The sequence below is a fragment of the Branchiostoma floridae genome, chromosome 13 (assembly GCF_000003815.2).
Source record: "Branchiostoma floridae strain S238N-H82 chromosome 13, Bfl_VNyyK, whole genome shotgun sequence".
Lineage (NCBI taxonomy): Eukaryota > Metazoa > Chordata > Leptocardii > Amphioxiformes > Branchiostomatidae > Branchiostoma > Branchiostoma floridae.
Genome location: NC_049991.1, coordinates 2,208,498 through 2,235,411, shown reverse-complemented (window position 1 = coordinate 2,235,411; position 26,914 = coordinate 2,208,498). Strand labels below are relative to the sequence as shown.

General features: G+C 39.3%; 2 protein-coding genes and 2 long non-coding RNA genes across 4 annotated transcripts; 3 read left to right on the top strand and 1 right to left on the bottom strand.

Annotated features, from left to right (window-relative positions):
* The first annotated feature begins 306 nt into the window (after positions 1-306).
* Positions 307-5,936, top strand: LOC118429553 (cleavage and polyadenylation specificity factor subunit 4-like). The gene is made up of 7 exons (XM_035840078.1): positions 307-519; positions 1,218-1,421; positions 2,321-2,416; positions 3,060-3,153; positions 3,623-3,752; positions 4,046-4,150; positions 5,019-5,936. The coding sequence occupies exons 1-7, from the start codon at positions 417-419 to the stop codon at positions 5,187-5,189; spliced, it is 903 nt and encodes a 300-aa protein (XP_035695971.1). The 5' UTR covers positions 307-416; the 3' UTR covers positions 5,190-5,936.
* A 951-nt stretch (positions 5,937-6,887) lies between these two features.
* LOC118429155 (thioredoxin domain-containing protein 11-like) lies at positions 6,888-26,703 on the top strand. Its single transcript, XM_035839581.1, has 13 exons — positions 6,888-7,239; positions 8,386-8,590; positions 9,188-9,415; positions 20,658-20,751; positions 21,368-21,480; positions 21,889-21,957; positions 22,878-23,003; positions 23,153-23,797; positions 24,192-24,246; positions 24,420-24,574; positions 25,167-25,279; positions 25,412-25,492; positions 25,774-26,703. Exons 1-13 carry the CDS (start codon positions 7,061-7,063, stop codon positions 26,618-26,620), a joined length of 2,910 nt encoding a protein of 969 aa, XP_035695474.1. The 5' UTR covers positions 6,888-7,060; the 3' UTR covers positions 26,621-26,703.
* LOC118429158 lies at positions 10,860-11,900 on the top strand. Its single transcript, XR_004832708.1, has 2 exons — positions 10,860-11,223; positions 11,471-11,900. It is a non-coding gene; the product is annotated as an uncharacterized LOC118429158 (long non-coding RNA).
* LOC118429157 lies at positions 16,597-17,508 on the bottom strand. The gene is made up of 2 exons (XR_004832707.1): positions 17,157-17,508; positions 16,597-16,701 (listed from the first exon to the last, which is right to left on the bottom strand). It is a non-coding gene; the product is annotated as an uncharacterized LOC118429157 (long non-coding RNA).
* Positions 26,704-26,914: the final 211 nt, after the last annotated feature.

The window sequence follows — 26,914 nt, the reverse complement described above, 5'->3', positions numbered from 1 at the left end:
AAAATTGTTTATATCTTTCGAATTGGATTATATTTACATTGGTTGGAGAGTTTTTGGACCAAGTGTTCAACACTCTTTTTTGGTACCGATGCGGTGAATAGAACTTTTCATAGTAAAAAGGGAGCATTGCTATGAATAATAACGGACAAATTACTTAATTTAGCTTTATAAATTGATTTTTAAGTCTACTATACAGAAGAATGTATATGTTTTCAAACATGTGGTCTCATTGGTGTCGATTTTGCGGTATTTCTGCAATTTTATGAGATTAGAAGAAGGTTTCCAACACCCCTATTCTTCCATTTGCAATCGTCTTCTCACCTTTGACACTAGGCTTAGCTTCGATGCGCCGCCATTTCTGAGGTTTTTGTCTGGAGAATTTCTAAGATTTCTGGTACTCCTTAAAGACATTCAGGATGGAGGAGGTCGTAGCGAGTGTCGGAGGGATCAGGTTTGAGATGGAGATCGCTATAGAGGAGCAGAGAGGCTCACAGCCGCTACCCTTCCCCGGAATGGACAGTAAGAAAATTTACCCTGCACGAGGGATCATGGCGTGGGGGAGGGGGGCATGCTTGAATTTTGTGTAAAATGTGGGAATATAACTACCTTGATACTGTCGTGGTTGTGTCTAAGTGGTCAAAATTAAGCACGCTATAATCTCTACCTTCTGTAAGAAGTGTTTTGATGTGCTCGGGCTCAGTAAACGTTCAAATCTCGAGGATAAGGATACTTGAACTTTGAAGTGCATGTAGTGTCGCAACTCGCAAGTAAATATGTGTTAATAAATTTCTAAAATCGGTTCCTTAAATTATCTACCTTGCTTTGTTGAACACGTCTTCCATCATCAAATTGTTTTGGTACCCAGTATTTTTATGTACTAACAACACAGATATCTAGATATTCCTGATTTCATTCTTCAACATAATTTTGAACAAAGCCATCCTTAAAATGTGTGCAGCTGTATGTTACAATACACAGACAGATTTAAGATTAGATATCGATTTCCAGAGTTATTTCCCCATCATGCACTTACCTTCGGTCTTGGCCTTCCCACGGGACGATATAGAATACCCCATGTTGTATTCTATATCTATATATATATATTTTTTCATTGTTATAATATGAAAAAGTTATACAGTATCATTTACTTTTACCACCATTTTTCCTCAAACTTCACACTCACCATGTCTGTACCTTTTATTCTCTTTTTATCCTAGAATCTGGTGCTGCAATTTGTGACTACTTTGTGCGGGGGAGCTGTGTGAAGGGTGCGAGCTGCCCGTTCAGACATGTCCGCGGGGAGAAGAGTGTCGTGTGTAAACACTGGCTGCGGGGGCTGTGTAAGAAGGGAGACCAGTGTGAGTTTCTACACGAGTATGACATGACCAAGATGCCCGAGTGTTACTTCTATTCAAAATTTGGTGAGTAGATGTCCTTGTTTCTGGAGTGACTCAGAGTTGTTTTTAGCACAGATGAGCATAGGACCACCCTACGCTGTGATTTGTACAGGGTTCTAGCCAGGATTTTATTTTAGCGTAGTGGGAATGGCATGGTAGCAACGCGACTAATCAGGAGATTGGTGTGGGTTTTGGTCTTGGTCCATCCACAGTGAGATTTGAAGATGTAGAGTTAAAAGTTAGGATTTTGGGGTCAGTTTTGTGTGGCATATCATCATTTTTCATTGTTCAGACATTTATTAGTCATTGTTGAACAAGCAAATGACAGCAAAGCACCACTACACTAGTTAAAAATTAGCGTAGTGGCCCTTATTTTAGCGTAGGGGTCACAAATACGCTAAAATGCACTAGCTAGAACCCTGCTGCAAGTGTATTGGACATTTCTGTTGTTTTGTAACAAAGATTAAAAGTAGTAGCTTTACTACTGAAATTTTGTTAACTTGTCTTTTTGTTGCACTTGAATGTCTTGCTTTGCATACACTTACAGTGCTCGTCGAAATACCAACTTGCAAATGCAAGCAAATTTTGCTTGGCACAACTTAATCTTTGGGTCAAGGTAGTACAGTGCACAACTTGAAATGTTGCAGTTGCAACATTGCTTTCTCCTCACATAAATGTGCATAAGCTTTTGTATTTACTTCTTGATAAGATAAAACATAAGTAGTTCCATGTGGCTGTAAGTAAAGATAATGGATAAGTAGCTGATTTGAAGTAAGTAATAACTTGGAAGTGGGGCATGGTACCATCTAGCTCTCGACTCAGGATGCCGCCTGTGCAACTTGGCAGAAAAAAGTATTTCGAGCACTGACTAATGAAGAATGCAATGTGTTAAACTGTCTTTTTCCTGTTTTTGTTTCTCCCAGGAGCTTGTAGTAATAAGGAATGTCCGTTCCTACATATTGATCCTGAGTCTAAGATTAAAGACTGTGCCTGGTATGACAGGGGCTTCTGTAAACATGGTAAGATCTTAATTATGTTAATCTCCAAGCAGATCCTACGGTAGCATAAGATACGTGTCAAAAGCTGGCAAGTAGTGAAGCCGGCTTAGTAGTGTGTTTCACTATCGGGGCAAATGGACACCTTTTGGCTGACTACACGCCTTGGCCAGTTTGGTACTATCTTATGCCGTGTAGGATCTGCTTGGAGATTGAATTATGTTTCAACTTTGACACAATGATATGTTAGCAAAATGGAGTTTGAAATCATATGGCCTAGGAAAACATGTTTTACCTGAGCAACCCTAACTTAGTAGTAGGAGAGACCTGTCAACCCTAGCCTCTTTTGGTCGACTGCTTACATTTTCGATCTGTGTTGCTGTAGAATCGTTTCTTAACATATTCTCCCCACTTCTGTTGATAAAATAAGAATTATGCTGGTACAACGTATATTTGTAAAATTGGAATATGTTAGCGGAGATACTATGGAAAACTGCACCTACATAGAAAGTAGGACTTACTTACACATGAACTTGCCTGTTTGGCACTTAAGCCCTGGGCAATCAGGTCAATGGACTTGTCTTGTCCTGCACACATTTAGTTCCATAACTGTAGTACTTGAACATACCATGATTGTGTGTTGAGGTTTGTGTGTCTTCCTCCTCAGGTCCACACTGTAAGAACAGACATGTCAGAAGAACCATGTGTATGAACTACATGGTAGGCTTCTGTCCCGAGGGGCCCAAGTGCAAGTACAAGCAGTAAGTATACAAACTTGATGACTTTGAAAATCTGACTATTAGTATATGTATTACTGTCAATGCAGAAATGTTCTTAATGGTTTTGTGTTTGTTCCAAACGTCCTGTCCTAATACCCCCTTCACATTAGGCGCGATTCGATCGGACGACGAGTCTGCGAGCTCTAATTTACAAGGAGGCATGACCCTGATGCCGACGAAGAAATGGCTGAGTTCCCCCTTCCCGTCATGGTCATGCCTCCTCGTAATTTAGAGCTCGCAGACTCATCGTCCGATCGAATCGCGCCTAATGTGAAGGGGGTATAAGGACCACAGCCTTTTCCGGTTGCGTGTATGTCGGGTTAGCGACACAACTGGAAGTCCAGTAGAAGAGACGGTCTCCAGTAAGCTAAACTTGTTCTAGATCGCTTTCAACTGGAAATCCTGCATTGTATTTGTAGTGCTAATTACTGTATGTTTCCTCCAACTCTAGTCCCAAGTTTGATCTTCCAATATCTGACACTGCGACAAAGAAGACGTCTATAGTTTGCCATCACTGTGGTGAGAGTGGGCACAAAGCAATCGGCTGTCCCAGTAACCCCAATGCACAGCCCGAAGCACAGGTAAGAAAACATATTCTTTTTGTGGGTCTTTTAGGGTTTAGCATTTATTTGTAATGTTGCATCTTTTTTGTTGTTATTCTCTGGCTCCATCACACGCGCCGTGCAATGTAATAGACTAGACTTGGGGAGCACAGATCAAATTTTGGGGCTTTTGAGTGTCGAAAACTGATTTTTTTTTCCTTCTGCAATCTTGGAAATTTATTTTCAGATTGCAGACGGGTATTTCAAATACTGTTATTCCATGTATACTATGCTGCTTCAACGATTATCTGAAACTCGTTTTTGAATTACAGAACTTTACGTCTCCCTCCCACGGTCCTGGATACCAGTTCCGACCACGAGAGGAGCGCGGTCCTGCTGGACAGTACAGACCGCTGGAGTCCGTCACATGTTTCAAGGTACTAATTAATCAACCTTCTCCACGTTTAGGGAGCCTTAGGCCACACCAATTTAATTTCTTGGTTCACAGATTTTTTTCATAAAAAATATGGAGCGAGAGGGCGAAATAAAAATAAAAATGGTTGGGGTAAAGGTAACGACTAATCCAAAACATACAGAAAAAATGTTTTCAGCTTGAAAAAAGTACAAAAACACTATTATTGTACAGTAACAGCACCTGTACCCACACTTTAAGGAGCTTATATATATATAAAGGCCAATTTGCTACACCAGAAAGTTGGTGAATGGCATCATTAATGGTGAAAATTTGCTGAGTGGTAATTTTTATTTTTATTTTTTTTTTCCAAAAAATAGGAGCGAGCGAATCCGTGAACCAAGAAATTAGATTGGTGTGGCCTTAGAGGCACTTAGTGTCATAGTCTGTATAGACTGACTGACAGAGAGAGAGAGAGAGAGGCACTGAATATGTTTTTGTTTATCAGCAATTTCAGAAAACAGATAAACAATTTTGCTTTGATTTTTCACAATGAAAAATTAACATTATTATACTACAGCCTTACATGCCTTGTAAGATCCACATTTATATTTGGTCATAGATAGCAAAGAGAATACTTCTATCACTCACAATGAAAGAAATAGGTTAATACATAAAAGATTGCTTTGTGATTTGAAAATACACTGAAACCCACAATAAATCCCATCTGATTTCATAAAGGTTTTAGAGACTTACATATGTTGGCTTTTATTGTTTACTAAAAAGAATTCTAAGATTTCTTTTGTATTTGTAGTTAATACTTGATTGTGTAAAAGCTACTATACTTTTGTTGTATTGACAAAACTTCTATTTTCTATTGTTCCTTAATGCAGTGTGGAGAAAAAGGCCACTATGCCAACAAGTGTCCCAAGGGCCACCTGGCATTCCTCAGCACCTCCTTACACCCCGGTCAGCACGGCTCACCTGGTCATCCTCCCCCAACAAGACCACCTGGACCTCCACCCCCAAGACCTATGGGCCCTCCTCCACAAGTACCATCCTGATAGGGAAAAAAACTGAACTAAAAAGACATGTACAAAAATTGTATATACATTTGTATACAGAAGAATGTCATACAGTTTATAGGACTGATTCTCACACACTTGGCGGATTTGACCAACTGTGAGCCAATCAGAAAATTGCCTTAATGTTTTCTTGAGGAAAAGCAGATTCTCTGATTGGCTGACAGCTGGTTACAGGCCACGCCTACAGAAGTGGAAACGTCAGCCCTGTTTAGCAGACCCTCCATAAGGTGTATTGTATAGGCCACAGGCAAGGAGAATGTTTAACAGTACCCTTATGTCTTTTCATTTCCTCCCAGAAGTATATGGTTGTAAAGCGATTCAGACAGTACAGAATATCGGTTGCCCATCAAATTACATGGCACTACTACTATTGGGTAGACTGTAACTGTTAAACATGGTGCATTCTTCTCCAGACTGCAGTTGTTAATCTATATATATGCAACACATTGTATACATCAATAAATTCTTACAACTCGGCTGCAGTACCTTTCTATCCTGCTAGAAGGCATGCATACAATGTGCATTATGCACTGGGTTATCAAGGGGTAAAATTGGATTTAAGACGTCTGCAGCTATTTCTTGGTAAATGTGTATGTGGCAGCTGTGGCCAAGATTATAACACATTTCTACTTGGACAAAGACATTGATGTATAGCAATTGTCTACTCTTGATACAAGGGAGGTAACTAGGAAATGACAAATAAAGTATGACAAGCTATAGACCAAATGTATGTGTCTCTGTTGTCTTCATTTGATATAATAAGTGTTATACCCCTTGGACATACCTAATATGGGTTATGATGAAGTTACCAGAAAGAATAGTCCCTGTGGCGCAAGCGATAACACAACTCCACTGCTTGGCCATCTGGATCAAATTCTGTGTGCTGGAGTTTAATCAAGCAAATTGTCTAGGGTTGGCTTCAGCTTTGACATGTTGTAAGGGGTTGTATTTGTCATTTGAGTGGTGATGTAAAGCCGGCGGCCATAGCCCCATGTATGAGACTGCTTCAGGTGTAAAACTTGAGTGTCAAACTTTGTAAAAGAACCCAGCAAACTTGTTGAAAAGAGTAGAGGTGACCTGGTTTGCATGCCTAAGATGCACAATGCAAATGTACTTTTTTGTAATAAGCAACATAACTGGATACGTTTTGCAAATATTTTAGATAAAGTACCATGAGAGATTGAAGGCAATTTATCTAGCCCGAGTACCATCTTTTCCGTAGTGACCGCTGTATTTAAAGCAAGCGAAAGTAGTGAGCCAGCGGTCACTATGGAGGATGGTACTTAGGCTACAATTTATCTTGTGTGGCATAACTGGTAGAGCGTTCGGCCCGGAATCTACATGTTCATGTTAGAATAGATAGATTGAAATACAAAGTAGCTAGATCTTTCCACAGATTGATAGGATCATCTGTAAATTGTAGGTCCCACTTGTTGGCCTTTCCCACCTTTTGTCTCCACTTCAGAGGTAATGCCAAAAAAATCTTGACCTTTCAACTACATATTAGAGAGCGACAAAACAACCACAATTTCTATCAAATCAGTCTATGGTAGATACACAACATAAACAGTAAAAAAAAACTTTTTAAACGCTACGAAAACAACGTAATAATTTTGTGGGGAAGTCTGAGGCGTATTGAGATAAAATTTCCTCAAATGATGTTGACACTTCTTTTTTTATACGTTTTGTCGCCCTCCATGTCAACCGGAAGGAGACGTGTACTTTACTCGTGGAGAGAAAAAAAATATGACGCTTGTAGTTTTGTTGACAAAAGTTGTTCCTATCGACCCATATGTACGTCAGCGTGCCGTCATACGTGTCCTGTAGATATTGTAGCTTAGTATGGGGCAATGGTTGAACGCCAGGTGGCGAAACACAATGCTGAAGAGGAGAACACAGAAGAGACGAAACGGACAAGGTTGACGGAAAAACGAGCGAAGAAAAGAGCCATGGTACGACTGGCAGCGATACGGCTTGTGCTGTGTCTTCTTGTGGGACTCTTCTTCTACATCGTGAAAGCGTCTAGGAGGTGAGTTTTGCTGTTTGCTGAAGTATTTTGTTAAGTAAATATTGCAAGAAACTTTGTAATGGCGATTTTGTTTCTCAGGACAAAAGGGGGAGGGGGGCTCTGGTGGGAACGACTTGGGAATCATATTTTTCGCCGAAGAAATTTGTGCCGCTAAAATCATATTACGAAATGAAATCTATTTCTTCTTTAGAGGATATTAGTTTATGCAAATATTATTATGAGCACCATGAGGTACCAAAGTGTAACATTTCTCCCTAACTAGTATGCAGATGATTTACTATGTCGAAACTTTCCTACCCAATCCTGTCAGAAATAGACAGGCTTTCATGTCAAATAGTTATACTTTCTATATCATCACAGGCTTTCATGTCAAATACTTTCTATATCATCTAACGTTACTTAAACACACAATTTTGGGGCCCATTTTTCTTTTTGAAGGGACTCACTTGGAGTAAATTACCCAGGCATGAGACCTTAAACAAATAACATTAACGTTACATGTAACATTACAGACTAGAAGTAGAACATGTTACAGGACAAAAAGTATGTCTAAGGTTTTAAAAAAAATTGTTTAAAACAGTCTGTTTAAAATCAGTTAATTGTTCAAAAACAGACCAGGGGTGGTGGGCAATATCAGCTACATTTTTACGTGTAAAGTTTACACTGTAAACTGTATTGTACAGATATCATTAGGCCTAGGAAAAAAAAAAATTGTGTTTCCTGTTTCCCTACCTTCCCTAGAAAAACCTGCCGACCCTAGACTTTTTTTTGGGGTGGGCAGTGGAGTCACAAAGCTTCCAGTTAGAATTTTTATTCAGCCTGCTTCCTATTGAAGTAAAAACAGTCTGCTTGTCCTATCTAATGAAGGATTAATGTATCTATTGTGCACAAAATCAAAGTTTGACATTGAAAGACAAGTGTCCTCATGCATTTCAGTTTCCTTTGTTCAACTGTATTGTAATATGTATCACTAGATTTTTGGCTGGCCTAAAAAAAAATACAAAAAAAAAAAAAAAGATATCCCCTACCTACCGACCCTAATTTTTTCAGGACTGAAACAGGAAACACAACATTTTTTTCCTAGGCCTTACTAGTGAAAGCTTACAATATGTTACAAACTAAGACTGAGCCATTTTCCCCTCACAGTTCCCACTATGCAGTCAACCCCAGTGCCCGTCTCTTCCACCCCATGTCACCTGTACGAGAGTTCAGATCAGGAGATGTGCAGACCATGAGGAAGTTGGTCGCACACAGCGAGTTGTCCATGGTCATGTTTTATGCACCGTGGTGCGCAGAGTCCAGACTGGCAGCTCAGGAATATGTAGAGGCTGGGAAGGAGTTACACAAAGAAGTGAGTACTGCAAGCAATTGCAGTTTCTGGCTATCTGTTATGTTCATTATGATATTTCAAAAAGGATTATGTCTTGTTTCCTTCTTCTTCCTTATTACCGGCTTAACCCTGTTAAGTTAAGGGCTCCATGCATAGTACGTAAAATGTACCCAAGACTGTAAGTTTGTTCCACTCACTGCTCTTTTTTGATAAGTGTCATGGTTTCTTTTGGTATAGCTCTCCCCAAACATTTGAGGAACCCATTCAATGTCCTATTCGAGGACCGTCCGACGGCCCTACCTCAGCTAGGCACGAAATTGATAGCATGTCGTCGGATTTGAACCCAGGACCTCTGGGTTCTGGGTCAAACACCCTAGCTATTAAAAAAAATATTATGATGCCAGTTTGAAACTAGTTCAACCTTTTCAACAGCTTTTGTGAAACTGATGCTTTTATGAGGCCTTCACAATATGTCAAACTCAAAGGTTTGATTGAGTGCTAGTTGCATTTGTATACTATAATCTGTTGATGATAGGATATAAGAGAATCTGTTGATGATGTGTCTATTAGAGCCTTTATGTTTTAAGAAATTGAAATTTTTTACCATTGTTTTTCCAGATCTTCTTTGCAGCCATCAACTGTTGGGAATACGCTGGCGAATGCAGGAAAAAGTTTGCCTTCCAGAAGTTTCCAAAATTCTTCGTTTACAACTCGAGGCTGGAAGGGATTGAATACAACGGTCCCGTCACTACAAAACATATGGTGAAGTTTCTGCGTAGGGTGGCCTCACCAGTGACTTATGTAAGAAACCTGGAGGACCTGGTCTTCTTCTGTACACTACAAGATGTAAGTACAGGAAGTTCTTTTACTTTTGCTGTGGTTCTCAGCGTGCAAAATACCACTTGCACACTTGCACATTGCAACCACTTTTTGCTTGGTGCAACTTACTTCTAAACTCAGGTTGCACAGTGTGCAACCTAGATTTTGAGCCTCAGAACTTGATTATCATGAAGTAGTAAAGTACCATGATAATAAAAGGTTAGGTATGTATGCAGGTATTGTACCTTTTTTTTCCAGAAATTAGGCCACACCAATTTAATTTCTTGGTTCACGGATTTTTTCATAAAAAATATGGAGCGAGAGGGCAAAATAAAAATAAAAATAAAAATTGTAAAATGGCTGGGGTAAAGGTAATGGCTAATCCAAAACATAAAGAAAAAAAAGTTTTCAGCTTGAAAAAAGTACAAAAACACTATTTTTGTACAGTAACAGCACCTGTACCCACACTTTAAGGAGCTTGTAATATAAAGGCCAATTTGCTACACCAGAAAGTTGTGAATGGTTTCATGAATGGTGAAAATTTGCTGAGTGGTAATTTTTATTTTTATTTTTTTTTTCCAAAAAATAGGAGCGAGCGAATCCGTGAACCAAGAAATTAAATCTGTGTGGCCTTAGCAAATTGTAGGTGGTGCAACTTGAAATTCAGATGTGCAGTCTAGTTTTTTCCCAAGGTTGCATACTGTGCAAACTTGCTCAGAAAAGTATTTTGTACACTGAAACTTCTGTTTCATGGCAGAAGTGAAAAAGAGGTTTTGGTAGTGTTTTGAATTTTACATATTTTACTAAGAAGCTCCATCTTAAGATTGGAATTCCGTTTTTCCCATTTTGAAATGTGCTAATATTTTCAATATAAAAGCACTTGGTGCAAAGTCTTTACATATGATTGACAAGTATGATGCACAGTTGTGAAATATGATAATAACTTTCATGAATATTCATTTTGAAAATTTTCTTCCTGCAGGAATTCCTGCAGGAATTCCTGCAGGAAGCGTTTTTCCTGCAGGAATTCCTGCAGGAAGCGTTTTTTCCTGCAGGAATGCTGTAATAGTTTTTTATCACTTTCTTGACCAAATACTGTTCAACAAAGAAAAGGAAAAAAAAGAAAATCAAGAAATTGCAAAACAACTTATAACTAGCATGGAATTCTTAAATGTTCTTGTTATCTTTATCCATAAAGTTTAAGGAAGACGTTTCTTGTTTTTCTTGATGGTATGTAAGAAGATATTAGCATATTTTTATGAACTCACTTGACTGAATACTAATAAGAAAAACAAGAAATTAGGAAACAAGCTATGACTAGCATAAAATTCTTGAATGTTATTATGTTTCTTATCAAGAAAATTTAAGAAAGATGATTCTCGTTTTTCTTTATAATATTTAATGAAAACAAAAGTATAATTTTCTCCTTATATTCTTGACAACACCACGTTTAAACAATTGGATCATCGAGATATGAAAAATAATTTAGAACTAGCATTGATTTTCTTTTGTTTTCCCAATACGAGAGTTTAAGAAAGATTTTCTTGCAGTAAGAATCTTCCTTTTGCTAAGGATCATGGGAAATTACTCCCATCATCCTTTGCTGCTAATTTGAACCGGGAGTGACAGTTGCAAGTCACAGTGCTCCAGCTCTGTAGTTTTTTTGGCCTCAGATGTCCATTAGTTCTTACATTAACAGGGAACAAATATGTTGTGTTTCGTAATGACGATTTTCTGCATCATGTGGGACCTTGCATACAACGTGGCTAGCTTTTTTAGAGTTCCAAAATGCTACCGAAGCCAAGGCCAAGCCGGATGCCCCCCTCCCCCATCAGGTATGTTAGCCACCTCACTTGGAATACGTTTTCCAAAGCTTATAATTATTTCTGTAGATGTATATCATAAATCCAAACAGTAATTACAGAATATGTAAGTAAAGTGCACAATAGTAAGAATTGACTGTAAATAATAAGGAAGGAAATTTATGTGTAACGTTATAGAGATATTGGCCTTTACAATTACAGGGGGAGGGGGGCGATATAAGGATGGATGATCATTCATGGTCTTTGTGTGTTGTTCTAGGCTCAGTAACCTGCTGCTACAAAGAGGATGTTCCCATCTCAACTTTGGAAAAGCCTTTAACAAGAAGAAGTCTTCATTTTAATTACAACAATGGCAACATTGTAGCTCTAATGGTTTTATGAGAACAATTAGTTATAGTTGGCTGCACGATACTGTATCAATGTCAGTAAGCAAGTGTACTTACAAAATGGTTAGTTTTTCACTTTTTGCAATCTTTGGAATGAGTAATAGAGGAAAACACCACAAAACTTGTATAAACCATATTGATGCTAATAAATATGATTGGCATGTATTGACATAACTGTCAAAGTGTCAACATTGAGTTGTTTGTACTCTTTAGATAAGAATGTTAATCTTAGTATAAGAAACTGATTCTAGATTTGTAGTTGCAAGAAATTTAGTCTTGAAGACAGAATGGTATTGCAGGCACTAAAACCTCAATCTTGAATGGAAGAAAGCGATTCTCGTGTACTAGATATAAGAAAATCACTTTTGGAGACAGAAGGGAATTCCTCATACAAGAACCTCAATCTTCATGCAAGAAATTTGTTTCTGGTGTAAGAAATTCAACCTTAGAGACAGAAAGGTATTCCTGGAACAAGAAACTCAATGATTAAGAATTAAAATTCTTGATGTAAGAAATTAATTCTTCAGCATGCATGTATTAGAAATAGATTCTGACCACAAGAAAACTATTCTAGAAGTTTTGATCCATTAGCGACAAGAAAAAAATTCTTAGCACGAGAAAGATATGGGTTTCTTGAATTTTCTCAAAACAGGGATTCTTGTATACAGAATAATATTCTTGCTGAAAGGTCAGTTTTCTTTGTTGAAGAAAAAACAAGAAAGATAAGAAAATTCATTTTTTGTAGTGTGGTTGTTTCACTGGTTGCCACACCAGATATCGAACCCTTTCTTGAGTGACAGATAAAGCTCCTTGGTTAATAACAAAGGACACAAAATATGCCAGGAAAGGAATATCCCCCGTTAAGCTTGTCGGGCTTAGAGGATTTCGCTTTTTTTTTGCCCCCCCCCCCCCCCCCCCCCAAAAAAATCGCCAAGCTTCCCAGAGAGGCCGGTGAAGGAGCCGAACTCGTCTAGCCCGTACAAGCTTTCCGGTGTATATTCCTTTCCCGGCATATATTCCTTTCCCGCAATATTCCCGATTAAAAATCGCGAATCGACCCCCCCCCACCGAAAAAAAAAAACGCCAAGCTTCCCAGAGAGGCCGGTGAAGGAGGCTACTAGCCTGACTAAAATCGCGCTCCTAGCGGCCGGCCCTATAGTATTGCTGCTGCCCTAGGAGGGGTCATTAACCCCAGCCAGCGCTAGATTGTGTAAACACAGGCTACTCAGCCTAAGGTGCATGCAAAAATGACTTTCAAGCCCTGTGATGCAAAAAAAAACAAGACAGTTTTAAACAGTTTGTATTTTGCCTTATGATGCAAACTGGTACCAAGGCTAAAACCAGTTCAGTTCAGAAAAAGGGATGCATGGTAATGTGACCTTTCCCACTGACACAGAAGAGGGTCTGCATGGGGGGTTCTTGGTAACGCTTAACGGTGAATTCAGGAGGCCCGGTAATGCTTAACGGTAAATTCAGAAGGTCCGGTAACGCTTTACGGTAAATTCAGGAGGGGTTACAAAGCATGGCAGTAAACATTGACGTTCGTTCCTCTTTGTACGGCGCTAAACTAGGTTACCTCGATGGTTGAAAATATCAGACTAATGGCATTGTGAGAAGGAAAAGGTGCCCAGAGCCCGGAGGAATGACAGGGACAATGTCTGCTGTGTCTATGACGTTTGCTTCCCTGGGTCAGTGCTCCCACCAGAGGCGGCAACAGCAAGTTTCTTGTAGGCTGGGGGGGACTATTGCTGACAAAATTTTCAGCACATGTAGCGCCGAAGGCGCAACGCATCGTATGGGGGTAGGGGGTATGCTCCCTGGGAAATTTTTTAAAATCATGGCCCTCTGAAATGCTATTTCCTGCATTTTCCGGCAAATTTTGCTGACAGAATAATGAAATTTTCATCAAAATTACACATGGTTGTAGCAATTGACCTCCGGCCTCCGACATATTTTTACCATTTCAAGCTCGGACGGCACGAGAAATTGCCAGACAAGTCCGGGGAAATTTAAAAGTCTGGACCGTCTGAAACGCCATTTACTGCATTTTGAAGGACAAATTTTGCTGGCCAACGAAGGTAAATCAAATGACATTTTATTAAAGAGAAAATTTTTTGGGCCAACGCCCCTGAAACATGTTTTCGCCAGGTCGTCGTGAGCACCAAAGCCACAAGCCGTTGCAAGGGAGGTCTGGAGAAACCTCATTTTCTGCATTCGATGAGAAAATTTTGCCGGAAACTATGCTACACTGAAATCTGTTTGAGTGAAAAGGTTTTTTGGGAGGGGGAGGGGCGACGCTTCCGCAACATATTTTTACCCGAAGCGGCCGGGAGGCTCAGAGAAATTTTGAAATCTGGACCCTTTGAAACACCATTTCCTGCATTTTCAGGGGCTCTATCTGGCATTTGACTTCGTGGGTATAACTTGTTACGAAGAATTTCTTGGTAATGCTTAACGGTGAATTCGGGATAACAAGTAACGATTAACGTGGAATTAAAACGACCAATACGCTTCACGAAGAATATACCGATAACGCTTAACGGTGAATTAGAGTGGGTCGGTAACGATTAACGGTAAATTAAAATGGCTCGTAACACTTAACGGAAAAAGGCATGCAGGCCCTCACAGAAGTGCAACGTCCTTCACAACCTTACACTTCTGAAACACAAGAGAAAAATTTGTGCCTGGCTCCCAGGATTTTAACCTGGGCCCGCCAGCTCATGAACCCAACACATTTACCACTCAAGCTAAAAGTGCTGCTATTCTAAAAACTGCTATTCTTTATCTTTATAAGAGTCAGATAAGGCCCAAAATGGAATATTGTTGTCACATTTGGGCTGGAGCCTCCCAGAACTCCCTGACCTGCCTCAATATCTAGAGTACAAAAACGGTTAAGGAACATTGTTGGCAGCGACTTATTCGCCACACTACAACCATTGGCCCAAAGGCGTGATGTAGCTAGCCTAGCACTTTTCTATCGGTACTTCCATGGTAAATGCTCGGCAGAACTTCATTCACTTGTGCCTTCAATACGAACCTTCACAGCAAGAACCCGTTTAGCCACTTCCACGGAAACAAATCATCCTTTTTTCCTCCACAATCCACCTAACAGGAGGAAGTTCCACGCTCAGAGCTTTTTTCCTAGAACAACATCGCTATGGAATAAGCTTCCACGGACTTGCTTCCCCACAGGGTACAGCCTGAAACTGTTTAAATTAAGGGTAAACAAACATCTCTCTTCACAATTCAGTAATGTAACCCAAAACGCTTGAGTGGCTCCACGAGCCTTGTTTTGCGGTGACCTCTAAGTAAATAAAAAAAAAAAAAGTTGACAGAACAGACTAATTAGACTAGTCAGTTGGTGTCCTCCGAACCCTACTGTGTCATTTGCACTGTGCTTCTTTGTCTATCATGATCAGAATCTCCAAGCGGATCTTGCAGGCTGACAATACTATCTTATGCAACCGTAAGAAGCTACATTCTTTCATGGCCTTTCAAGTGCCTTCAAACACATCCTGTTTCAAAAAAATTTTTGATTCAGAAACATGGCCTAAATATAAGATTATTATCTAAAAACTTTTATTTTCCTGGGTGACGCCACAAAGTATGACGTCACATACCTGGATGTAACCTGGATCCAAGCTTCAATGGTATATAATATTATATTATATTATGTAAAGTGAGAGGTTGGCTAAAGTGCAATGCAGAGCACTACCTAATTTACCATTTTTCTGAATTCTAAGATTTCCATTAGTTGGCAGTTCAAAACAAAAGTGTTGAGCCAGATCAAGGAGGTTGAAAGAGGGCCAGATCAAGTTGGTGAGATCAAGGAGCTTTTATTACTCCTTAATTTGCCGATCTGGTTTAACCATTCGAGTCCTGTAATCTATCCCAGAAGTGAATTTTCAGGTTTCTGCAATTTTGAAGTTCTTCTAGTTCTAATCTGGCTCAAAAGCAGTTCAGTATAGAAATATCTCAGCAAGAAGCAACCTCCTTGATCTCAGGGAGGTGTTCTGAATCTTTCCATCCAGTGCTTTGGGACAGTCCCTGTGGGACTTGCTAATTCAACTTGCTAATTGGGAAGCATGCCTTAACAATAACTGACCTCCTTTGAACCTGCATAACAATGTGCATAATTACCAAAAAGAGGAAAGTGAGTGCCATATATACAGGCCCATGTAATAGGATTTGGAAACTACAAATAATCTCTGGAACAAACTTTTGCCTGTTGTTTCTATATAATGAATCAATGACCTTGATTGTACATTTGTGCTCAAACAAGCTAAGTACAGATTGTAGCGCTAGTGATAATGTACAATTTTGATTAAAAAAAAGGTATCTTGTCACCTCTACAAATACTAATACATTCCAGCAAGGACGTTACATCAGAAGGACTGAGCTCAAACTCAGTGCCTATTCATCAAGCTTCGATTCATGTGTGAAGAGAGCAATTGACACCTAGATATGAATTACCCCTGATTTGCATAGATTCCAGGCTTCCACAAGCATCCCTCTATTGTAACACAAATTCACTATAATGGCGATGACTTGGGTTAGACCTTGGTTTTGAGTGATATTTTGAAGAAGTTCTTGCAGAATTGGAGACAGCTGGATGTCATGCAAACAGCGCAGAACTAGCAATAGCAGTAACACTTTTACTTGCAATACGTAACGGTTTATAGCTGACTTTACTGGCACAATAATTGACAGTGACACACCAGACTTAATGTTAGAAGTATCCTTATAAAAAAAATTCTTACCTTCAAGACCCGTTCATAACAAGGACGTTATATATCGTCCTTGTTCATACTTTGCTTGCGTAGCGCAAGTGTGCTTGCGTAGCGGAAATAAATAAACGGTGGGGAGGGGGGGCCTTTATTCATCGCTACCGTCAAGTCTGATACCGACTCGGAGATTTACAAGATATAACCGTTACTTAGTCTATTTAGAAATAACGTTACAGTTTATAAAAATAGAACACGATGATTACTACTCTTGCTTCAGTTGCGTGAATTTTTTTATTCAGACTATATGGCCTTTTCGGCAAAGCTGTATGCTCTATGACGTCGATTGAGTGGCCTTCCCTTCCCCAGCAGTTTGCGACCTGAAAATGCACAAATATGGACTCGATAAGATTGGGAACCTAGATGTACAACGTTAACGTTACATAAACAAATTGATATGAACTTGTCCGCACATGTCTCCGCGTATTCCAGCATGTAGCAAACGATTTTAGCTTCAGAAGTTCTCCGACGATCCCCAAAAAGTACGGACTTTTCCCCCTCCCACCACTTTGTTGGTTCACGGAGAAAGGCTATCTACGGCATTTTGTTACACTGTGAGCAAAGTTTGAGCTCCGCGATCTGAAAAAATGAGCCGAGATCTGATCAAAACAACGCAGGAATGCAAAAAAATGGGTTCGTACTTTCATTAAAAAGGTTTCGCTAAAACAGGAAAAGTTGCGAAACTATGTTATAGCAGCATAAATCTGTGCATTTTCTTACATATTTAGCGGCCGAGAATATGAAGAGATTTGGACGAAAAAGTCCGTAAACTCACCCATGATTGTCCTACGACGATCAGATAAACACCAAAATGTCCGCCATTTCTTTCTCTAAAAGATGCAGACTTCTGCGCATGACAGAAACGCTCCCCAAATAAGGAAATAGTCGGAAAACAGCTGGATTCCGAGCGAGTCCTCGGGACGGCTCGGGCTATCTGACGTCATAGCGTTGCTCATTAATATGTAATTTCCAGCAAAACCCCGCGAAAACCCGCACCGGACGTTCTATACAAAGAAATACCGCGGCGGGGCGGGCACAAAGAAAGGCAGCGGGATTTCGCACGGCGAAACAATGGGCGCAGCGGGGTGTTAACTACGTCCACAGTCCTTCTGATGTAACGTCCTTGATTCCAGTATTTACAAGTTCAACTTCTTCTCACCTCTTAAAACAGTTATAAATATAAGTACAGATGGAATCAATAGTGTATGGTTGATCTAATTGCATGAGAAATATGAATTTTTTTCCGTGGTATTCAAGTATTGGAAATAGGGAACATATCTTGTATATTTTCAAAGAGGACGTTTCTTTTGTTGTTGTATAAAGTACAGTAAACAATAAAGTGACACTCATCCTCTATCTTATTCAAGTTACAGTATTGGCAAATTCTTTGTTCCAGAGGAATGCGGTTATGTCGGCCTTCTGGCTTATAATGAATCATACTGGTAAACAGCTTCATAGCGGGCTTCAAGTTTATTAATAGTCAAAAAGATAATGGTTCTTTGGACCAGATAAAGCCCAGGTTATCAATAAGTTTGGTTATCAAAAAGTTTGTTGTTATTTTGTGGGCCTTTCTGCTTTTCAACGCCTGGCTCTATAGTACAAAAATTGCTTGTATTTGCAAGATACTCCAGGACCCCAAATTTTACATATCAATACCCTCCGTGTTGGCAAACTTTCCTGGTTGATTTTGAAGAGTAGAAGGCCTGTGGTATATATTTTGATGTGATACTGATAGCCATTCTGGAATGGTAGCTTTATTCTGGCTATCAGTATCAGCCTTCAAACCCATCATCAGGAACTTTTTGTCTGAAACCAAGATAAAAGCCCCTTGCTTAAACAAGAGACCTAAGGTAGCCAAGACAAGAGTAAAATATTACCAATTGAAAGGCAAATAGTAAAAAATTATATCTATTCCAAGGTTGCTGTAAAACCTAGGTTAGGTCAGTGAGATCAGAGAATTCTAAACTCCTTGGTGATCTACAAGGTAGTTAAACCTCTTTGGGTAAACTTTAGTCTTCTATGCAGTGTTAAATACTGACCTGTTCTATACACCAGTGGAGGCACTGAATAAGGCAGCTACCATTCACTTCAGTCTCTAATTACCTGTCATTATAAATCAATACACGCATTGTTGTTGCTGGCTTTAAACACCTTCATGTAGGTGCAAAGGAGATTATATAATGACTTCTCTAAAGATAGGTGAGAAAGGGGAGGGGAGGTGATAATATCACACTCTTGTGATAAAAAGGCCTTTGTCCCAATCTCAAGGATTTTAGAGCATGTAAAGAGTTCCAGATGAGGACAGGGTGTTGTTCTGATTGATCAATGTTCTGTGATCTGATCTGATCTGGTGACGGTTGATTATTATTTTCTATTGGGCACTTCATTAAACACAGCTGTCCAGTAGGTATCAAAAACCTAATAAATAAGATTCATTTAGCACCAGTGTTTAATGAATTTCTAGGTGTCCACGCACCCGGCTCGGGACACTTCTAATATTGTGTTACAGTGTCATAACTAACATAAAATATGACTGGTGAATGCCACCTGGCTATATGCTAATAAAGGATCAATGTTTTACCCTGAGGGGTGCATCATGAGATAAAGCCGCCAGTGGTTGGTTTCTATAACCCAAACACCAGCTATCAGCATGGCAAACAAGGCGGTTCATGTCATCTACTTTTCCACCAACTGAATGTATCATTTGATTTACTACAGTTTAGAATTCAGTAAATAGTTACTGGAAGTTCCGAAAATAATTTCATCAGGTTGGCACTGATAATAGGATAAAGGTTTTTACACAACATGTAACTAAAAGTACTGTACTTTCATTGTACAGTACTTTTCTTATGGACTCCAATGATTATCCTATTAGGGCACCCTACCCTTACAGTACATGTGCAATTTACAATAATTGAATTTATACTTTTAAGGGAAGCTTAGGCCTGTCATGAAATTTATGAATTTTGTGTTTATGTTCCTGACTTGCACCTACATGTACAATCAAATTGGCTTAGATACTAATAAACCCTAAGTGGTGATGTTAAAGAATTAAAGAAAAAAATGAAAGAAGTAACCATGCCCAAGCTTCTGTACTTCTGAAAAATATGAGTAGCCACTGAAGGAAATGCATTTTCTTGAAGTGAAGTTCATTCATAGGTCAGTTATTTCTAATGCCAGGCATCTCCAGCAACAGTCAATAAAACTAGGAAAACAAAACAATAAAAAATGCCTCCATTATATATCTGTTTTATATACATAGTTAAAGTCAAGTCTGAAACATCTAATGAAATCTAATGCATTGTTTAACAGTTTCAAAACAAAATTAAATGCATAAAGAATGCTTCCTGTCATTGTCAAGGCCATTCCTGCAGAAATTCCTGCAGGAAACATTCTTCCTGCAGGAATTTACCTTTCTCTTGCAGGAATTTCTGCAGGAATGCCTGCAGCATTCCTGCAGGAAAAACGCTTCCTGCAGGAATTCCTGCATGAAAAACGCTTCCTGCAGGAATTCCTGCAGGAATTCCTGCAGGAAGAAAATTTTCAAAATGAATATTCATGAAAGTTATTATCATATTTCACAACTGTACATCATACTTGTCAATCATATGTAAAGACTTTGCACCAAGTGCTTTTATATTGAAAATATTAGCACATTTCAAAATGGGAAAAACGGAATTCCAATCTTAAGATGGAGCTTCTTTACTGTATTGCACAGATTTTAATTAATCAAATGATGAGAATGTGCTTTTAAGTGTGGGCTATGTGCACCACTGTCAAAAATTTGAATACTGGATTTTGAGGTTGGAATATTGTTATTACAATTTTTGTTTCAAGAAATTTTCTCAACTTCCAGCACAGTTCATTAGATTCATGTTCTCTATGGTGGATATGTGACATGAATAAAATACAAGACAGTGTATTTATTTATGCAGGAGTTTATTGGGTCCTTAAAAAGACTAACAAAGATTCATATACGTTTGTGAAGGTTAGACATCCAGGAATCGTTAAAATTGAAGACGAATAAATCTTTACTTCTGGATACTTTATTTTTATACAGACGTTTCGGAAGGCATCCGCCTTCCTTCCTCAGTGAAAAGAAAATGAAGACAAACAATTTCTTGGAACAAGGAATAATTCTTATGTTCTAAATAAACAAAAAAGGTAACGGCTAAGGTGTTCTAAAATAAACAACACAGGTAACTATTGAGGTGTTCTAACAATGTTCTAAACAAACAAAAAGGTAACTGAAAAGATTCATATACTGTTGATACAGACAGGTGTACTTGCCTACTTCGACTTCAGTGGATGGAGACCAACACTTGGATATCTGCACTACTACCTGGCAGCACAGAATGCTTTGGAAATAGGTGTGTATCATTTGTTTTACAAGAAGTGAAACATTGTCCATTTTCTATAGGGTTCTGAGGAACGTACATGGAAAGGAAGCATTAAGCTACAAAAAATGTAAGGATACCATGGCTACTTTTTTCAAGAATGAAATTTATTTGTTACATCAGGGCTCGAAATAAGTTTGGGTGCTTGTGCACCCAGGTGCACCCAAAATTGGAGCTGTGCACCTTATTATTTTCTGTGGGTGCACAGGGTGCACCCAAATATTTTCTTACGTTCATGTATCTAAAGATATCAAAGTATTATACTAGTATACATCATATCCTTGACATCTGAGTGTTAGAAAGATAATCAAAATGTCTGTAATGGTACTTGTTTAAGAATTTGATAGCTTGTAACTAAGTTTTAGTATAGCCTGTGTATAGGTAATAACTTGAATTTAAGTTTTTGAGGACACTGTCTTTGACCAAGCTATAAGGGGCTAGCCTTTATATCCTGCTAATGAAAAAGCAAAGAAACTTGCTGCCATATTGTTACAGTTCAGCAACAGTGTTAAAGACTTCCAAGTGTTTCAGTATTCTTGTAATATGTAATACATCTCTTGTGTGTTTGGTTTGTTTGTTCTTCCTTCAGAACCATTCCATGGTGTCAATTTTGGAGTCATTACGAGTCTAGAGGTGGCGGGACTGGTAAAGATCAAGGAGCCACGAACTGTGGTGATGGTCAGAGCACTCAATGATACACTGGTGGGTTTAACTACCGGTATCATATCTTCTTAGTAGAAGATAGCTTCTTACATCAGGGCTCGAAATACCACCTGCATATGCAGGTTAGTGTAGGTAATTGAATCTTTTGAATCTTAAGATGTTGGTGTATATAGATTGTTATTGTTAAGTATAAAAGAAAAAATAGCAATGGTTCCTAAACTATTTTAGTATGATCCATACTTCCTAAAGTCAGAGCGGTGCAGGTGAAATTTTTCTGGTGCAGGTAATTTTCAATATTACCTGCACCAGTGCAGATAGGCAGGAAAAAGTATTTCGAGCTCTGTACTTAGTGCCATGTATCGTTCACAACAAAGGCCCAATTTGTACAAGCAAGCATCATCATGTCTAGCAAAAATGGAAAGATGTCCAACTTTTTTTTTATATTAGGTGTATCCAGATACCAGGAATTTCTCCCATCAAGAGATCTTGGCCTGGGTAGAAGAGAACAAAGTTAAGGTAGGTTACAGCGTGCAAAATACCCACTTGCACACTTGCACATTGCAACCACCTTTTGCTTGGTGCAACTTACTTCTAAACTCTGGTTGCACAGGGTGCAACTTAGATTTAGAGCCTCAGAACTCAATTTTGTTGTCAATTTACTTGGAAGAAATAAATGGACCGAGGCTTCTCCATTTCATATCAGCCAAACATGTATGTATTGTACCTTTTTTCCCCAGAAATTAGTGAATTGTAGGTGGTGCAACTTGAAATTCAGTTGTGCAACCTAGGTTTTGCCCCTGGTTGCATACTGTGCAACCTGGCTCAGAAAAGTATTTTGTACACTGGGTTACATTTGATTTTACAGCTCTCATCATCATCGTAGGTAGTCCAGTGGTTAGTGGCCCAGCCTCTGCAACCAGAATCCATGAGTTTGATTCTGGTTCTTTTGCTTACGCGACATGTACATGTATCCTACTGGACACGGTTCAGTCCTGGATGTTAAGCTGTGTTCCACTGTTCATTGTACTTGTAGGAAAGAGCTAGGAAAATTTCCAATGTACATTTGTACTACAGTAGAAGCCATAAATTGCACACCCCATTAGCCAGCGTATTTTGTGCAATTATCAAGATGGTGCAATAATGCAAAGTTATCCAGCTGGACCGTTCCAGTTTGGGATTTGGGGATTTTATGCAATTAACAGACTGAAGTGTGCTTTTATCCGTTGTGCAAGTAACTGGCTTCTACTGTATTGATAATGCTGTACATAGCATCTATGTTATCTGTCATGACCAGTGGGAGGGTAGCTAATTATATAATTAGTAAGCTAAGCTTGATGCAATTCTGTATAATGATAAATTGAAAGCTAACATATTTAGTTTTAGCCTTCCCCAATGATGTCAGACTCCATGCCCTAACTCCAACTCCACCGTTACAGACAGTGCAGTGGCTCCCCCTATCAGGAATGAAAAGTCTGCAGCTGTCCACAGAGCTGTATGCAGGACCGTCTCTGTTGTACTTCACCCCTGACAACCCTGATGGGGAATCCACTTCTGTTGCTATGGTAACAAACTGTCTTTTTACTTTCACTTTCAGCACATTTTTTAGAATTACGTATCATCAGAAGCTGTCAATTTCTTGAACATATCATGACTTTTATCTAAATGTAGGAAAATGGAAAGATGGTTATTCTTTTTACTTTTTCCTTCCTAGTTTCGGGAAGTTGCCATGGACTATTTCAACTGCAATGACTCGCAACTTGTACGCGACTTGGTCAACATAAGCAGGGAATATCGCAAAATTTTACGCGGATCCGAGGAACCAACCGAAACACGCAGCAACTGCGATAACTCGAATACAAACAACCGCAAAACTCTGTCCTCCAAAAGTTTGTCGTCGGTGAAAAGTGCTCACAGTTTGAATGCTGTAGGAGATTCTTTGCAAACTCAGGGTAAAGATAATATAGATAGCATGGCATACAGTAAGCCAACATGCAAACAGGAATTGCAAGGAGATTGTCCAAATCAGTGCAAAAATACGCAGACCTACGACAGTGTAGCTAGAAACGTAAAAACTTCTCAAACGGAGTGTAACACAGTACCTACCGAGAAGAGCTGCTTGTATTCCAAAGAATCAAATCTTAGACATTCCACAAATGGAGACACAGTGCAATCTGCGAGCGATGAGGCAGTGGACATTGAAGGGAAAGACGTGAATATCACGGGGCTCGGATGCAGGACGAACAAAAGCCTGGGCTTTTACCTGCTGGACTCTAACTCTCAGTGGAGCTTTGCAGAGAATATGGGAGTGAAAGAGACAGATGGAGAAACAGAAAGCATTGTCATAGTGGATGTGAGAGTGAGTATGATTTGTTTTTTAATTACAGTTCTTATGTCTGTCTCAGCAAAAATCAATATTTCCTGCTTATATTCAAACACAACAGTATTATTTAATGAAGAATTTGTTTGTTTGAACCTTTGTTTATTCATGAAAGCTCAGATTGGCCTGCAGGCCACTTTTTAAGAAAGTTTGTACTACTACTACACCTTTCTGATGTTATTGAACAATGAACCTTACTGTTTACAAATCATTCAATGTACTTCTAGTTCTTGACATCTGCTGCCAGGTAAACAAGTCAGTTTCTGTTTGTTTTGTTTGCATTTTAAGACAACAGCATCAAAGTTGGTCCTAAAGTGTGTGTGTGTCTTATTCCGGGTCTTTGATTTGCATTGTCTCTTCTTTTTTATTTCAGAATGAAGTCCAGTTTGTCATGGATCCAAGTCTAACCATAAATGAGACAAACATAGGTATGACAATTGCTGCATTTTGTTCTACAGTTCTCATTATTTTAAGGCCTAAACGTTGATATTGGAACAACCAGGCCATCTATGCAAATGGAATGTTTGAGCTGTATCTTGAAGTTCAATTTTGGCATTCTTGCAAAAGAAAGTATATAATGAAGTCTCATTTTATTTCACAGCTGCTTTCATCCACAACTTTACGAGAAGCCAGCTCAGTAGACACCTCAACACAGCTCCTCCCCCTGTGAGAGTATGTCTTCCCAATGCCACCCAGCCATGCGTGGTGGAAGTCACTGGAGATACATTCCATGATGTTGTGTTAGATGAAACAAAGGTACGTCAAAGTCAGAATGGATCTATACTTATTTTGGATACTGTCACACTTACTGGTGCAAAAAGATGATAAAGATGTTTGTTACAGATGCATTGTGGCCAATTACTATGAGTATGACCACTAGCCTGGGTACCATCCGGGTTGTAGGTTCACTTCTGCTTCCTGAATGGGGAACTGTACATTCAAATCTTGGTGGTGATGTCAGCAAAAAATTTAAGGAATGGGTTCTAGAGGCCTTGTTCGATGACAACAGGCCCTCACAGATGTTGGAATGCATGTTCAGACAAGTGCTTGTACTCATTCCTTAATTCGCTCATGTATAGGGACCAATCAGCTCCCTTGTCTAAAATTGGGATGATTTCAGTCTGAAATTTTTAGGTGTTAGGGATGTCAAGGTTCCTAGATGGAATAGCAGAGAAGTGACTATGTATAGTGTATGATAAAATTTGGATTGAGAAGCGATGGTATGTAGTGCATAGCAAACGTTGGAGCAAACTACTATCCAGATGGTGCCTAGGCTATATGACTACATCTTGATTTATTGTTTTGACATGGTACATCTGACCATCCCACTTCTGACACCATGTTTCAGGATGTTTTGCTGCTGTACTATGCCCCGTGGTGTGGAGCATGTTCTGCCCTGTCACACATATGGCTGGTGTTGGCTTCTTACTTCAAAAGGGCTTCCAACCTAGTCTTAGCAAGGTAAAAACCATTTTTACCAATTCATAGGCATGAAAATTTTATTGGAATTCATATTAAGAATATGAATATTTTTGGATGACAGGTATTTTGGCATGTGTATCCACTGAAACAATGTTCCTCTTACCCCTGTAGAATAAACGGTGACAAGAATGATCTTCCATGGGAATTCACAGTACCTGCCTATCCAACAGTCATCTTCTTCCCTGCATTAAGGTATGTTTCTGTCAAGTTTTGGGTAGTAAATTGATTATTAAATTTCCCTATGAATTAGACCAAATTCAGCTATTATTGATGAGTATCGATGATACGCTGAAAATGTATACTAGTAGTAATTTTTTTCCAAATATTTCTTGTATGCCTTTCCCGTGTATTGATATTTGAAATAATTACAAGAGCATTGCTTAAAGTCTTATATGTCAATTGCCATTTCTATTTCTAGCTTTTGTAAAGAATTGGATGTGTCACAAAACGACTCACACTTTTTTTACATACAGGAAGGACATGAGTGTGAAGTATCCTGACAACCTACCCATGACCTTGCCCAACCTTGCCGAGTTTGTCCTTGCACACGCACGGAGAAGGAACAGGCCAAGGTCAAATATAACCGGCCACAAGGTCACTCCAGACTGCCAGGAAAAAACTGAAGCCAGCAACTTAAGGATACAGAGCCTTGAAAGAGAACTCTCAAGTATGAAGGAGGAGATAGAAACGTTAAGAACGCAAGCGCAAAAGTTACAAGATGCTTTTCATATCGTGAAAGGGGCGAATATCCGACTAAATGCCGAAAACAGGGAGAAAGATCTCAGAATAGAAGCCTTAAGGAAGTCGGAAGCAAAACTGAAAGAAGCGTTGAAAGAGAAAGAAGTACGATTGCTTCAAGCGGATGTTTTTATGAGGGCTTTGCAAGAGGGTAGCGTGAAAGCAACCTCTGAAAATGTTCTTTTAAAAATGCAGGTGAGCGCTTTACAGCAGGCTTTGGACAGCATTTACAATGTCATGGAAGCAGACAAGAAGCAAAACCCATCAGAAAAAAAGGACCCAAGACATTCTGTTGATGCTGCTAGCCCTCCCACCCCTGTAAACAGAAAAGACAGACAAGGAGAAGGATCATCGCAAGTACAAAAAGATTCTTTAAAAGATGCTCCTCAGTTTAGAAAGGTTGCACAGCCAGTGAGGGAAGGTGGGAGACAGAGAGAACATTTTCACGTTCACAGTGCGAGGGGGAAGAGAAGAGAGGACACTGAGGGAGGGAAACAGAGAGTGTCTGTGGTTCCCACAGCTAAGATCCAGCACACACAGGTCCTCCACACACATGAAAACAACCAAGAAGATTATACGTGATGAAATGCTGCTATCTGTCCAGTAAATTAAATTCACAGTTCTTTATGTTAGTCCATGATGGTGCTTTGTGTGCAACCAAGACTTAGTGTTTTATTCAACCTACATTTCGGTGATCATCTGTCACCCACCTCAGAGCAATTCTGACTGGTTCATGTTGCATGTGCTGTAGTTTATAGGTGTCACTGCTTATTACCTCCATGAAATGTCATGGAATGGAGGTTATATTTTCTGTTATGTGTCTCTGTCTGTGTAGATGATTACTCAAGAACGGCTGGATGGATTGGTTTCATACTT